Source organism: Dysidea avara, chromosome 9, assembly GCF_963678975.1.
Source record: "Dysidea avara chromosome 9, odDysAvar1.4, whole genome shotgun sequence".
Taxonomy (NCBI): Eukaryota; Metazoa; Porifera; class Demospongiae; order Dictyoceratida; family Dysideidae; genus Dysidea; species Dysidea avara.
Window position 1 is genome coordinate 7498213 of NC_089280.1, and position 16598 is coordinate 7514810.

Here is a 16598-nt window from a genome sequence, read left to right on the forward strand (position 1 = left end):
CCATGTGACTCACAATAGAATCGATTGTGGGTTGCGAGCAAAACCTGCCAAAAGACGCGATGAACGTCTACTATGCCAAACTATGGTGAAATACGCGTGAGTTACTTTGTTAAACTAGTTTGTGTGCGTTCAGGCTGCTAATAGTTCGTGCAACGCTTGTTAATTACGAGTCTTAGTATATGGTGAAGCTACACGACTAGAAAGTTCCATAAATCATTTAAAGCATAGCCTTGCTCGTGCTATATGAAAAATAAAGTACTCGGCCGCGCGCCTCGTACTTTATTTTTCATATAGCACTCGCGGCTATGCTTTAACATATACTTAGAGCAGCTAAGTGAAAAAAATCGTTCACATTTTGATAAAAGCACCAAACCAGGTACAACATACTGTGTGCTTGATTCATGTCATTTCATATTAGATAGGGTGCCATTAAAATCATATCATGCACAAAGAACCTCACAAATAAAACCAATATAGAAAATGGTTCAGGGAAGCTGTTTAATAGTAAACATACTAAAACTTTGCATCTTCATCTTCTTCAGCAAAGGACAGTCGCTGTGACAGTAGCCATGAGCTTATAAAAACAGCTCATGGGCAATGATCAAAAGGTGTGGCTTTTAAAAAGCCATGAACCACTATGGATTGGGAATTAAAGGTGATTTAACCTCCAGAATGTTAACAACAAACTATTTTAATGATACAGTGTATTAATACATGTCATGAAGCTATTTCTTGACTTCCATCTTGATTCACAAACCTAGAAGGTTCACATTTAGTTGTAAAACCATTTGGTAAAATGTCTGGCATTTTCTTTCCAATAAATATCATATGAGTTTGTTTTTAAATCACTGCTTTTTGGTAACCTTTAAGCATACACGAAACAGTATGTCTTTACTCCCACAATGAATCTGGTATCTCACAAACTTCTTTCTTTTGCTAAAAAGCTATACAGTCGTATTTTACCTACAACAAAAATTTCTAGAACTATATCAGTCTAACAATAAGGTTAGAAGTGGTTATGATAATATCAGTGGTAGTCAATAGCAACAAGTCAAGTGGTGGACACACTAACTTTCCACCTCAGTCCCTGCAGGATGGAGTAGGAGAGCATTTGTTGACCAAACATTGGTGTAGTGATGGGAGGTAGTTGGAGGGATACTTCACTAGTGTGGCTGGTGGCTCTTGAACGAAACACTAGAGTAGAACAAGAGGATTGGTAACTAGTAAAGTACACATTATATGTATTATTATGTGTAGTGTGTGTACATACATAGGTAGTAAATAGACATATGTGTGACTATAGATCTGCTCATGCATGTCACACATTATGTTAATTCACACATCCCCTGCCCATTCGTCCTTATTGGCCAAACATTTTGCTTGCAAAGCCTTATGTTGATGTGCAGGGTATAGCTGCACATAGCTACATAGTTGTATTTTTGATTTAATCCAACAAGTGAATGTGTTACAATATAATACTCTCAATAGCAGCTTGACGTACTATTTTGAAATACATCAAGCTTGTTTGTCAAAATCCCTTGACAAAAATTTGTAATACTACTTTGATTGGCTAAAACAGAGTTGTGTGTTTCTATTAGTAAATGTCTGACTTGACAACTAGTGTTACCATAGTGATAGATACACCCAAGGCATACCAACAATATGGTTGCTTAGCAATGGTTGCTAGGTAACAGTTGCTAAGATAAATGTCATTTTGAGGCTATAGCCATCCATCCTATTACATATATAAATTTGGGTTTTAGTGTAACACACACTATTACACACATTGCACATACCAGATGGTTTACTGGATGCTGACACATTTCTGGTGTTGTAATCGTTTTTGTGACAGAAAGTGGACCAAAATGGCAGCAGCTCTTGAAAGATGAAGTCCTGTGCATCACCAAGTAGCTCTGACTCCCTGACAAAGACCGAGTGAGTGGGATTCGGTCTCCCATCCAGGTATGATCTAGTCAAGTCTACAATCTGACCAGCTAAAGTTGTCGGTATATCAACCTATATACAGCATGTAGTAATGGCAGTTACAACCTCAGGTACTGTATGACACAAGCTAGTGAGTACAGAGGAGTGGGGGAATGGTGTCCGCACAATTGAAAAATACATAAACTCAAATAATGTGTCCATACAGGCTAGTTCAGTCACAAAAAAATGCTACTGTGATGTGATCAACTCCTGTAGAACTACTCTAATAGAGCATACAGTACACCATTACACTAGAATGATTAACAGAACAGCTACTGAACAATGGAGATATTATTCACTGTAACTACAAACTTCACACAGATGCAAACATGATACATCTTAAGCTACAAACATTTTCAGCAATGTAATAATACATTGTGAATAGGTCAACTTGAAGCTTGAAAATCATATGTACCTCTGAGTGGAAGGGGTATAAGCATTGTGGATGGCATTAAGAAGTACTTCCCTAACAAACATTCAACTACACTATCTGAGGAGTGTTCTTGGAAAAATACATATAGACTATTCAGATAATTGACATTTCGATATATAGAAGCTATACACATATAAAGCAAATAGCCTAGCCATATTAATAATTATAAGTATGAGTATTTTATTAGCTGAATTATCTTTGGATAAATCATTTTACATGGTACAATTTAATTCAACAGTTTACAGCATCCCTCACCTGTAACCATGGGGGACTGGCAGTATCCAAGTAACAATCGACAATAGCCTCAATCTTTTTCTTCAACACATTCTGAAAAAATAAAGTGTGAATTAAAATAAATAAAGCATTGTCAGCATTGTATTGTTACTATACGAATGTACAAAAACCACATCTTAAAAGTAGATGAGCATAAATGTCATCCATGACATACTGCTCCTTCATAAATGATTCTTTGTCTATACTGTACAACAGGAAATTTTGTCAAAAGAAAATTTTGACGAATCGATTATATTCGTCAAATTTTAATTCTTCAAGCAGCCTCAAAAGTCAGTGTTAAGATCTATGATTTATTGCTTTTTGTCAGATTGATTGTGAATTTGTCAAATTTCCTTTCGTCAATATTTCCTGTTGTATGGTAACACACAACCATTATTTAACAGTAAAAGTATTTCAAATATGTGACTTATATAAGGTCACTACACTAACTTGGTCAGGGTCAGACTTGAACATCACTTTGTACCTCTCTGCCTCAAACCAGAATAACAGGTTCTTGTACAACAATGGCCGACACTTTTGGGGACCGTAGGAATGCAGGAATTCCAGGAAAGATGCCATCTTCTTGCTAAGAGGACCGAGACATTGCCTGAGGGCATTCTGTAAGCTACCAGCTGAGTCTCCGTCAACACTCAAGTTCTGTGGCAACAAAATGACACCACAATTAACAATAGTGACAGGAGAGATGTTAAGTCAGAGTACATACACACGCTAAGAATAATGAAAGCCCCAACATTGTATCATTATAATTTCTTAGCAGCTAAGACTGGTAAGAAATAACTACTCTTAGTATTATGGAATTGCTTGGTCAAAATTCAAAACTGTATTATTTGTAGTCCTTGCAGCAAATCTGAATGACTACATTTGCTGTAGCTACACAACAGCAGCAATCAAAGATGAAATGTACACCATTGACCAGAACATGAAAATACACTTATAGTAAATATGGAACAAGAATGACACATCTCAAGTAAAAGGAGAGAATACCATACACAACATACCCTTTTATTCTTCTTCAGACGCAGCAGGGCAACGCTCCCAAACACTGAACCTTTTGTAGACCCATCCCTGAGTGACTGACCACTAGAGTCACCCCAGTCCATGGAAGGGAATGAGTTAAACTGACTGACCACCACTTCTTTCTGTAAGGTATTGAATACATAATCGTCATTTACCAAAACTGATTATAGCATAAAATAGTAAGCTTGTATACACACATGCTCTAAGTTAAAATAATTGTTGGTGGTTTCTAGTAGACTCAAGGACAATGTGGGTGAAACTACTTACAAATTACTGCAATTACCACATTTTATATCTTTGAAAATTCTTATAACCAAATTAGATCAAAAACAAGCTAAGGATGAGATGAGAGTAGGTGGTCAACCATAGCCACTAGCATCCACCATTAAACTTTGTGTGATGGTATTGTTTGGTGACATCACTGTTTCCATCAACCCTATTAACAACAATGATGTCTGTCTTGTAAGCTCAGTGTAAAAGTATATGCTTTTTCTACCAATGGCAACAACTACAGCAGTCACAGTTACTAGGTTCCTCAAGATATCAAATTATTACAAATAATGACATGACCATTCAGTTAGAGTATTTATCACCTGTATGTTCTATTAGAGTAGTTTAAGTGTTACATTCATTAGAACTTTACAGGAAGAAACTCGTACAGCCTTAATACTTAGCCCCTGAGAATGAGGGATGCATTTCAATTGCTTTACTGCAATGAATAAAACAATGTATGCATACACACAAACAGACAGACCGACAGATACACTAAAAATAATATACACATTACCGATCCTTGGATATATTTCTGTAGCACATTTTCAAACTGAGGCACTAAAGCTTTCTGTAGCTCCACCAGATCGTCAGCAGTTGGGGTATTAAACTCCCTCACTACTTGGAGACTGTCTCTTAACACATCAGGTACCATCACTGCCCTAAACAATTAAAGTATTAATTTAAACAATTATGGAAAATGCCTTCACACTCAATTTACTACTATACATGCACAGCTAGTTCGTATGTATTAGTATATGTAATCCGACAACCATAGCAACTGTTACTAAGCAACAGAAATTCAAAAATAACCACTGCAAAAGACGGATTACACTTAGCAATCATTGCTATGGTCCCAAAGTGACATTTACCTTAGCAAATTTTACCTAGCAACCATTGCTGAGCAACTGTGCTATGGGGTATCTATCACTATGGAGTATCTATCACTATGGTAACACTAGTTTTCAAGTCGGACATTTATTTCCAATAGGAACACACCACACTGTTTAAGTCAACTGGATTAGTATTACAAATTTTAGTCAAGGGACTTGACAAACAATTATAATACTAATTCTATTGGTTAATCGCTTGACATATTTCAAAATAATACATCAAGGTGCTATTGAGAGTATTATATTGTAACACATTCACTTGTTGGATTAGTATAGGTAATCACACACATTTGAGTGCAATTAGGGAACAATTGTACAAATAACAGTCTAAATTGCATGAGGCAAAGCCAAGTGCAATTTTGGCTGTTACGGGTACAATTATTCCATAATCGCACGAAAAATATGTGTGATTGCCTACTAATCACATAGTGACCACCCTTCATGGTTTGTAGTACACATCTATCCAGTTCTATGTTGTGGCCATTAACTTCTACCAAGTGATTGCATCATTCTTCTTTGTATCACATCATTTGTTGTTGCACTTAAAAGGCTTCACATACCAGCAATTCTGATTGGCTACTTAAAATGTCTACACATGTTGCACTTAAAAGGCTTCTATTGTCAGCTTATTTGATTTGCTATTCACTATATCACTTTTTTGTTACACTTAAAAGGCTTCTGTGATTCTGCTTTTGTATTGGCTACTTTACAGTGCAATTACAGAAACAAGGCCATGCGATTTGGGATTAATTGCACTCCTACTATTAAGACTAATGTATGGCAAACTAAATCACTATGTGATTATATACATAATAGTTCTCACAAATTATTTGCATTTATATAGAGTCAACCACAACAAAGTTAGTTTGCATTCAACTGAGCCCTTAGCATTTTTTGTCACATGGGCCAGCTGCCAAAACATACATAGTACTACTGTGAGCAAGAACAGTAGCACAGTATACATACATAGAAAATATAGAAGGAGCAGAGTGGCAGGTAAAATAGTGAACGTTAAGACAGCCAAGTTTCTATTTGACAAGTTAGACAATTATCTTACTTTTTAGCACTTTGATAGATGAACGTCCTGCAGGTAGAACATTAAATAAGACAACAACAACAACAACAACTACGTACTTGTGTATTTTAATGCCCTTGGCAATACGTTGTGATTCCTTTGACTCAGGTATCCGACAGTAAGTGCCAATTGCCTTCCATGCCTGCAGGCTATGTAGTTCACGTGATGATGAACCATATATGGAAACAAGATAAGACTCAAATGAAGCAATAGCCCTACAGAATAAAATGGAACATTTATGCAATATTTTAATGGTGCACCATAAATAGACATACCTTTGATCTCGTGCTAGTGTATCCAAGGATACCACTCTATCTAGATCAGCAGGTTTCCGTCGTATTCTACGTCTCACAGCTACTGCTTTAATGCGCACGTGTTTCTTGACTTTTGGTTTAGGCTGGTCATCCTCCATAGCAACAGGATGGAATGGCTGATCACCAGTAGTGACACAACTGCAGAAATGGTAAAAGAACATGACAAAAGATAAGATATAAGACAGCACTTAGTGAAATATGGTTGCCTTCTTCATGCAAGGAAACTGGCATTAATTTTCTGTACACTTGACATGTTCACTTTAAGGTATTAGTATTGAAGTGGCCTCTAATTTTATATTCATAAACAAAAAGCACAGAAAGACACTAGTTGGACCAATGGTAAAGAGATACCTGAATTGTGCACTCCCCTGATAATTTCATTGTAAAATACGGGAGTGGCTCTAGGGGGGTTTCTGAGGTTTCCGGAAACCGGTCACGTTTTGATTGAGATACTCTAATAGAGCAGTCAGTCACTCTAATAAAGCAGTCACAGTATTCAGAGAAGTAGTGTAGCAAACTATGAAGTTGTGAATAAAGATTTTTATGTGCTTTAGCAGTGATACAAACATTATTTAGCCATTCTTAGGAGATGTTGACCTTCTTTTTTTTTTTGGTCTTCACCTAAAATCTAGCTGTGCTTTTGGTCAGGAACCAGTCACCAAAAATCCTGGAGCTGCCTATGAAATATATAAAATTGTCTACAACAGAAGGCAGGCATGCATGAATGTAGGGACATACATTTTTGAATGTCACCAGTGGACCATAATTTAATTTTTTTTTCTTCTATGTAATTGTCAAATAAGTAATGATAGATCACTACAGCATTGCTTTGTACAACTCCTCTGTAGCTATACAAAATATACTACAGCTTACTCTTTAAGACTCTCATAGTCTCTATGTAGGAATGTCTTCCAGTGTTGTTTCAGTACAGAATAGACTTTCAACTGTGAACAGTAAGAAAACAGGTCACTACATAGTGCACACATTACATACACACATTGCACGCACACGCACATCACACACACACGCACACACTACACTACACACACACGCACCACATACACACACTACACACGCACACAACATGTACAGACACACATATGCATCATGCCACACCACTACACACGTGATTGTATTCATACCACTATACCACACACTGTGAAAAACATGTACACACACACACACACACACACACACACACACACACACACACACACACACACACACACACACACACACACACACACACACACACACACACACACACACTTGTTGTTCAGATAACACTCTGGTGATTTCTTCAACATCAGATGATTGCAGTGCAGTATATATCAACTGTGTCTCAACCTTTGTGAGCTGTATCCATTTTGGACTCCCTGTGATGTGACGGTACATGATACTTAATATGGTTAGAGGCACTAGTAGTACACTCTTGTTATATGAATAAATTCCATACTTGTTCACTGAGTATATTTATAGAGTACCTTCCACTAGAAATGTTCTCCATAGCAACCATGCTTTCTGCATAGCAACCAAATGTGGTGGATGTTGTTCTAGTAATCCAGTGTAGTCTTCTATGGCTTCCCAAAACTCTAACAGGCACGACTCTCTCTGAAGTCCAGCACTACACAACAACAAAAACACAGCCACAATAGTGAAATACTTTAGTGCAAAGCTGTAAGCTGATTTTGAATATTAAACATCTGCTATATGGTAGACCTTCAGTTCTTTGAACTCCGGTTCTCAAATAAAAAAATAAGTGAATTGTTTTAATTAAAACCCACTTATAAGGAGATTCATTCAAATACTCTAATAAAACATATCATACATCCCAAAATACTCTAATTGAACAATCATTTTTCATATAAGCAAGGGTGAAGATATTTGACAGTTAGAAAACTCAACATCATAATGATTCATACTGTACAGTTAATTTGACTTCTAAAAAAATTGTTAAAATCTTTGAGTGCTTGAGCCCGCCTAATCCACAAGTATATCTAGTCTAGCAAAATAACACATACTCAACACAAGTAACCTACACTGCCAAATATTTCTGGAATGGGTTGCCGGCATTTTTGTTGGTGATCATTCCTGCATAGAATGGATCCTGTGAAGACTTCTCATAGGAGTTGTCTGGTGTGCTCATTGTACTGACATCAAAACATCCTGAGGACTTGCCATATGGCTTAAATACTGGCCTGCTTTTCACCTTCTTGTTGTAAGCAGAGGTCTGCTCATAACTAGCAGTGGGGTGTTGAGGAAGTGGTGTAATGGACCTGTAGAATATGTAATTTGGTAGTAATGAAAGGAGGGACTGGATCACATGGGTGCAATAACATAAGCAACATACTAAGCCTCCAGCAGCTGTGCAAAACACAACTATTGCCTTCCAGTGAACCAACACTGGGATGTCTGTACACTACACCTCAGGCATACACCTCAGGCACTACTACACCTCAGGCACTACTACACCTCAGGCACTACTACACCTCAGGCACTACTACACCTCAGGCACTACTACACCTCAGGCACTCATATCTTGTGCAGGCAAATTCTCCAGGGGCAGGACTAGTATAGTAACCCGCAGAAGGTCTTACAAAGAGAGACCATGGAACCCAAAGTTCCACAAGGACCCAAACACCACTAAGCTAGACAAGGACAGTTGGGTATTTGCTTGCTTCTCCATTTAACACCAGGTAAACTTACAGCTGGGTGGGCTGCTTCAGAAGGCCACCAGGTCCCCATTTAAAGACTGAAGCAATGTGAGTAAAGTTAGGAAACAACAGCAACAGCAACTAGAAATTGAACCTGGAACCCCAGGAAAATGCTCTAGCCACTTGGCTATATATGCTGCCTCACAATACTGTCTTACATACACACACACGCACGCGCACGCGCGCACACACACACACTAACCTTCTAGTTGATTTACCAATCATGAAGCGAGGTAGCCAGTATGATCTCAACTTACTCAACACATCTCCCTGAGAACTAGTCAACCAAGTGTAATCTGGTGTACCCGTAACTAGTGAAGAATAGCCAAGACTGCACAACAAACTGGAGTATTTACTTTGGAATTCCCTGAAATAAACACAATTACACATACATAAAGCATAATACGTAATACCAAACCACTTCATCACACAAATTACGTTGGGCTTTACTAAATACTGGTAGGTGGCTGTATTTAATAGCTAGGTGAGTTACCAAGCAATTTTAAGGGTTAAAACATTATAGATTGTGGTTTATAGCTTTCACAAGTTATAAAAACTTTGTTTTCTGGTGTTGTTTACTTCAAAACCAAGAATGTTCAACAAATTTTATACCAAGAAAAAGTTAACTGTCACCCCCAGCAACCTGAATTTTACATTATTTGTATGTGATGGGACAACTGTTGCTAGATAATGTATGGGAAAGCTATGAAGCTATCTTATGACCTATATAATACTATCCTTTTAAAATTGGAGAAGTTGCTTTAGACATTCACACCTACAAATTTCGCGTTACTAAAATAGTCTATTACAAATGCGTACGTACATGGATCACTAACTTAAATACAGATGAAATACTCCATAGGCCATCAGAGGTGTTAGAAGTGTGGGGGTTAAGGTGATGTTTGAGATGTTCAGCATCCATCCAATAGTGAAACAGGATTGCTCCATTAGTGTAATATAGGAATGACTTGAATTCTGACATCCCCTGCACCTAGTTACAAAGCACACAAATAACATTAGCACATATACAGTCACTCAGACAAAAAAAAACTATTGTAGATATTAGATTTAATGTCATGGCCTACATACAGCAGAACCCGTCTTAGTGGCCACAGATCAACTAAATTGGAAAACTTATACACAATCAATTATTATGCAGCATTTGTGTGCTAAGGAGACCAAGAAATTATGGGCTGCAGGTGGCTGGCCTAGACAACTTCCTATGTCAACAAATAAAAGGTACATTTACACAGAGATAACTTACACTTCCGATGGCTCTCATGGCTGGAGTGATCTCCTTTTCTCTCTGTTTACTCCTTTGTTTGGAGGAGCTATTGTCTCTCAAGTCACTACCAGGCTCATCCAGTCCACCAGTCAACTCCCCTTCACTGTCACTCCAAATAGCAGGATCCAGTGATACACTATTGAGGTCACTGTTGACATCACAAGGTGGTGTAGTGTTACCATTGAAGTCTTTTGAGGCATGCTCAATTTTCTGATCCATCAATGCCTGCATTATACCCTGGTTGACAGTAGTGGGACTACAAGACATGCTAGTATTTTCTGAAGAAGAAGCAGAGCTGTTTAAACTTCTTTCGTCTTCCTCTTCAATTTTTGATAGCACAGGGGATAAATGATGATGCGAAAAATCTACTGGAGGAGATGTGGTTGTTACTGCTGGTAGTTGTAAGGTTACAAAGCGATTAGCATCTTCCGAGTGCACTGACGGGCTACTAATTGTACTGCCTTCTTCTTCAATCTTGGGTAGAGATGGTGAGCGTTTAATGGAAGGTCTCCTACCAGAACAATTAGCATCATCTTCACCAATTAAAGGTTTTGATGGTGGAATCATTGACTCATACATGAGATGTGAAAAAGTTGACGTCTTGTTATGACCCGAGGTATGTTTTTCTGTAGGTACATGTAAAGTGGGTAAGTTTGAAAATGACGTTTGGTGTTCTTGATTTAACCCCTCATCAGGTCTGGTCACACCACTTGAAGTCAACTGGGTACACAGTGTGTACTCACAGTATAGGTCAGAGCTGTAAAAGTAACCATGACAACATTTAAAACACCAAAAACCATACATCACAATTTTTTTGACACAAATATTTTAAAATATGTTTTTAAAAGGACAATTAAAAAGTGCAGGGTTCTACCCAGGAATTCCTGAGTGGTGGCCTAAAATTAACATGAACTGATAAGCTATGTGTTGTATTAGAATACTTGTGTGTTATATTAGAGTATATTGTATGCACATCAGTGATATATGTAAGAATTGTACTGGTCGGATTATAGAGGTACTGGTTGAATATTAGAGGTACTGGTCTCTTTGAACCACTGCTGACCAGTGTGGGCAGAACCCTGAAAGTGTGCACAAAACGTAAGTTACACAATATAAAGCTGTGCATGTTTAAAAAATACATCGAGTACACAAACAGCTGAATATCAGCCCTTCAAGGTACGTATTTATCCTGTCTCACAATAGGACACTTTACTCAACGATTTCACTTAGGCTCCTAGTAAACACCTTGTACAGGCTGTACCTTCTGTGTTCACCCTCCAGTGTGCAACTGGTAAAGTTGATAATAAATTTTATATCATGCATATATACAAGGTACATGCTAGATAAGTGTATGGCCTACTTTTTAAACAGCTCATATCGTTCTTTTTCCAGCCACTGAAACATGACGTCTTTTTGACTGGGGGAAAGCACCAGTGGTTGCCATAGCAATGACCCAGTAGCAGTATCACAGGAGTGTAGGAAGGTATCATCTTCAACATTATACCATAATTTGACTGGGAAAACCTGCAACATATACAAGTTAGGAGCAACTATAGTATACAAAAGCAAAAGTAAACAAAATGACCCATTTGTGAATGGGTGTGATTATATTTATTATAATAACTTGAGATCTATAGCAGACTTGTACTATCTGATACAAGTTCACATACGCATATGTTAAAACACTTGAAGTTAAGCATATATCACCCCACCCAGAGGGGATTTGTCAACCTACAGTACTAGGCATAGGACACACCCTAATCCTTTTAGTATCCTTGCTCAAGCTCTGGGATCGAACAACCTACACAGGGTTTATTTATCAAATTGGACCTCGCTGGAAACACTCCTGTTCTGATCCCACTCCAAATAAATTACCTGTTGTGCACCTGAGAATATTTGCATGTGAGCTGGGCTGGCAGTCCATTTCCATTATGAGGTTGGCAACTTTTCTAGCCATTGTTTGTCTGGCACAATGATAGAAAGTTGCATAAAGCATGCAGGAATATGTGAATTTGTACCGACTTGATAGCATACCTCACTTTTTTATACTGAGCCTGTACAGTATGAGGAAAACAATTGAACATTTTACTGCTGACAGTAAACAGACACGGGTGGTGGACAGAAAACAGAATTTGTTATAGAGTGGCCTTAGGAGTTACATATATATTAGTCACTCCAAATAAATTCTGTTACCCATCCTGGACTCAGGCATATTTGCATGCGGGCAGGTGGTCCATTTCCATTGTTTCATTATAATATTGGCAACTTTTCAAGCCATTATTTGCTTGGCAAAACCATAAATAGCTACATAAAAGCATGCTTAAGCTTGTTCTTTCCTTTTTAAGTTGCAAAACAGCACAAATGTGAGGTGTGTGCCAACGTGATAGCACTGCTGCCACTGTTTCAAGATAACTTTTACTGAGTGTCAGTATGCAAGAATAACCGGAATAATTTAGAGCTGACAGTAACCAGATGCGGGCAGTGGATGGAAACAGAGAATTTATCTGGAGTGGCCTTATATGTGATTATCTACAGTTAGTCACACTTTGATTTGCATTACAAGAGGTACGTGCAACCATAGTAACACAATCCTTGCATGGCTTACAGTCCTTCTAGCGCACCCCAATACACAGCATTGATGCATACAATTAAGAAAGTATCTATACAGCTTCATGTGCATGCCAATACAGTGTGTCACACATACTGCTACTCTCAAGAACGCGTTGAAATAATCCGTTAAAAGGTGATCGCCCTTCAGTTTCCGCCTAAGCATATTCCATCGAGCAATATTCAAACGTTTGGTTGTCAGGCATGTCTTGAAGTGAAAGGTGTGAAGCGTAGTGTTTCATAGTTACCAATCTTCGCGCCAATCAACACCACGCATAAAATGGCTCACCTCTTCATTCCCCACCGGCCATCGTGTTCTGATCCATCCCAACGACACAACGTTTGTCCGACAGACTGATTTTCTGATATACTAGACATTTCTTGCAGGAGAAATCGAGGGAGACATTAACCCCTCGAAGTAGAGAACCCACAAGTAAAAGTTCGTGACAATTACTTGGCACCCACGTGATCCTTCCACTTGACGAACACTGCGATCCTTGGACTACCTTAACTGCTCCAACGATTTAGCTACCGACTAATGTAACACTAGTAATAGTGACCAGCCAGCTAATATCCAAAGCGGACTTCGTGTCCGCTTTGGTGGACAGTGTAGGGGAGTAGCTAGTATATAGCTATGATTAAAGGTGTTTCAGATTGCTGGAATAACTGCAATAGCAATACGTTTCGTTGAAAAGAAATTTAATTGCTGGGATCTCTGCAATAGCAAAACAGTTCATTTAATGACATCATTGCTGGCCGGAATAGCTGCTGAATACTGATAATATGACACTAGTCTACCTAGGTCCAGTCATGGATATTTTTTTCTCCTTTCTCCAACTTTTCAAACACACCTTATGTAGCTAAAGTCTTTGAGCAGGCTGTAGGACCAGGTGTCCTACAGGCCTTTAGCACTTGTGCTATAAAGCATTAATAATAAATAATAAATGAAATGTTTCATTTAAAGAAACAGACTTATTGCTGGGTTAACTACAAACGGTGAAACCTTTAATATAAAGGTTTTTGTCTTGCTGGGTTAACTGCAACATTAACACTTTTAACATAAACTTTTCAGTCTTGCTGTGCACTTTTGCAACTCCCTTTAGAAGATACAGGTTCACCCGAATGCCTTTTGGAATATCTTCTGCCAGTGAAGTCTTCCAAAAGAAGAATCAAACAGTGTTTGAAGGTATATCAGGTATTCACATTGTTGCTGACGATATCATTATTGCAGCTTCATCAGTGCAAGACCATGACCGTATCTTACGCCAAGTCCTGGAAAGAGCCTCGGCTGAGAGCGCAATGTCCGTTTAATTTTAACAAGCTACAGCTAAGAGTTCCTGAAGTCAAATACCTTGGCACTAGGGATGCCACGATAGTCATGACATATGACATGTCGTGACATAAAGCTTCATGATATGATATGACATAGGCTTCTTTATGTCATGACATAAATATCTCCTAATAATGCACACTTTTCCATTCATTTTGATCAAATTTGATACAATAAATATGAGAAAAACTGACAAATAAGTATGAGCAATGTTGGTTGTCGATGTTATAATTAATATTACTGATGTTTAAGTTGATATTTTTGCATGTTTAAATCAAAATAACTATACAGTTTCATAAATAACAGTTTCAGTTGCAAAAGGTTAATTATGTCGTGACATATGACATGTTGTGACATAAACCTCTATGACATGTGACATAAAAATTTCTATGTCCTACTTGGCACCATCATCACAGCAGATGGAATGAAGCCTGATCCTGACAAGGTCAAAGCAATAGTTGACATTCCAACTCCCACAGACAAAGCTGATGTCAGACGTCTCTTAGGCATGATTAACTTCCTTGCTAGTCACATGCCCAACATGTCAGCTACAAGAGCATGCTTGCTCCAGCAGGGGAAGCCGACTGCCTATGCATCACGAAGTCTAACTTCAAGTGAGTCTAACTATGCTCAAATAGAGAAAGAGCTGCTGGTAATTGTTTTTGCTTTTGACAAGTTCCATCAATTTATCTATGGATTCCCAACTAAAGTGCATTCAGATCACAAACCTCTTGAATCAATTGTTACCAAGCCACTTTGCTCTGTTCCACCACGACTGCAAAGAATGTTGTTGAGACTCCAGAAATATGATCTAGCAGTCAAGTATGTCAGTGGCAAGTCATTACATGTAGCCAACACACTATCTCGTGCACATGCATGCCTCCAACAATTTTCAATCCTCAGCTCATGACCATGACATGGAACTAGCAGTTCATCAGTTTGTTTTACATCTCCCAATTGCTAATTCTCAGAAAGAAGAACTATGAACAGCTACCTCCACAGACAAAGTTTTACAACAACTCTTATGTATCCTTGACAATGGTCAATGGATGGCCTAACAACATTACCAATGTTCCCCAAGACAACTGTGAGTATATACGCAATGATATCCACACTGTTGAGAATTTATTGTTCATGGGAAACAGACTGATTGTACCAGCTGCTAAGCAAAGTTTCATTTTGCAACTCATCCATGAAGGCCATTTAAGAATTCAGAAATGCAAGACTCGAGCCAGACTATGTGTTTATTGGCCTCACATCAACGATGACATTGAGAAGACAGTTAAATCCTGTTCAGTATGCAACAAATACGGAAACAGTGTTCAAAAGGAACCGATGATACCTCACCAACTACCAGACTGTCCTTGGGAAGAAGTGAGTGCAGATTACTTAACTCTACACGCTCAAGATTGCTTACTAGTTGTTGACTATTACTCAAATTATCCTGAAGTACTCCCTATGATGGCCAAGACAGCAGAGGCTAAAATCACAACATTGAAAGGTATCTTTGCCAGAGATGGAATTCTGAACAAGTTAATTGCTGACAACATGCCATTCAATAGTAAGAAGTTCCATCAGTTCAGCAAACAGTGGAATTTTGAAGTGATCACATCCAGTCCTACTTACCCTCAGTCTAATGGACTTGCCGAACGCAATGTACAGACAGTTAAAAAGTTACTGAAGAAGGCAAGAGAAGGAGGCAATGATGAAGCATTAGCTCTACTAGAGCTCTGCAAATACACCAATTACTGGTTTACCATACTCACCAGCGCAGTTGTTAATGAACAGAAGGTTATGTGGGTGTTTACCATTTACAGATAATGCTTTACAGCCAAGTGTTCCAATAGAAGCAAAGACTTGATTACAAGATTGCCAGAAGAAACAAAAACACTACTATGACAAACATGCTAAAAGTTTACCACCTTTGACTCGAGATGATGTTGTACGCTATAAGACCTCAACATTCAACATCCTGGGAACCTGCAGTGATCACCCAGAAGCACTCTGCACCACATTCCTATGATTTAGTCACCAATAGTGGAAACATTATCAGAAGAAACAGACGTCACCTAAAGCCAACACAAGAAACAAGACCAAATGTAACTCTGCCAGTTAATGATGATGACATTGACATTCCAGTGACCATCTCTTCCCCTCCATCATCATCAAGACCAACACAACCACCTTCAACAGTTAATGCCAACACAGGTCAGGTGACAGAAAAGCATACACGAAGTGGAAGATTAGTGAAATTGCCTCCACGATATGGTGACAACTAACTTTGACTCATTTTATTATTTGATTGTATGATTTTTGATTGTAGTTAATTTTCTTATTCTTTTTGTATATATGTTACCCATCTTGTAGAGGGGGGTGTAACATA

The 16598-nt window shown here is 38.2% G+C and overlaps 1 protein-coding gene across 1 annotated transcript; it reads right to left on the reverse strand.

The window, feature by feature from the left end:
• Positions 1-3003: 3003 nt before the first annotated feature.
• On the reverse strand, positions 3004-13307 carry LOC136266049 (uncharacterized). Its single transcript, XM_066061007.1, has 15 exons — positions 13175-13307; positions 11639-11802; positions 10258-11035; positions 9830-9984; positions 9196-9360; positions 8319-8555; positions 7764-7903; positions 7549-7655; positions 7153-7223; positions 6241-6417; positions 6025-6180; positions 5948-5974; positions 4515-4659; positions 3709-3849; positions 3004-3346 (listed from the first exon to the last, which is right to left on the reverse strand). The coding sequence occupies exons 2-15, from the start codon at positions 11680-11682 to the stop codon at positions 3104-3106; spliced, it is 2586 nt and encodes an 861-aa protein (XP_065917079.1). The 5' UTR covers positions 11683-11802; positions 13175-13307; the 3' UTR covers positions 3004-3103.
• Positions 13308-16598: the final 3291 nt, after the last annotated feature.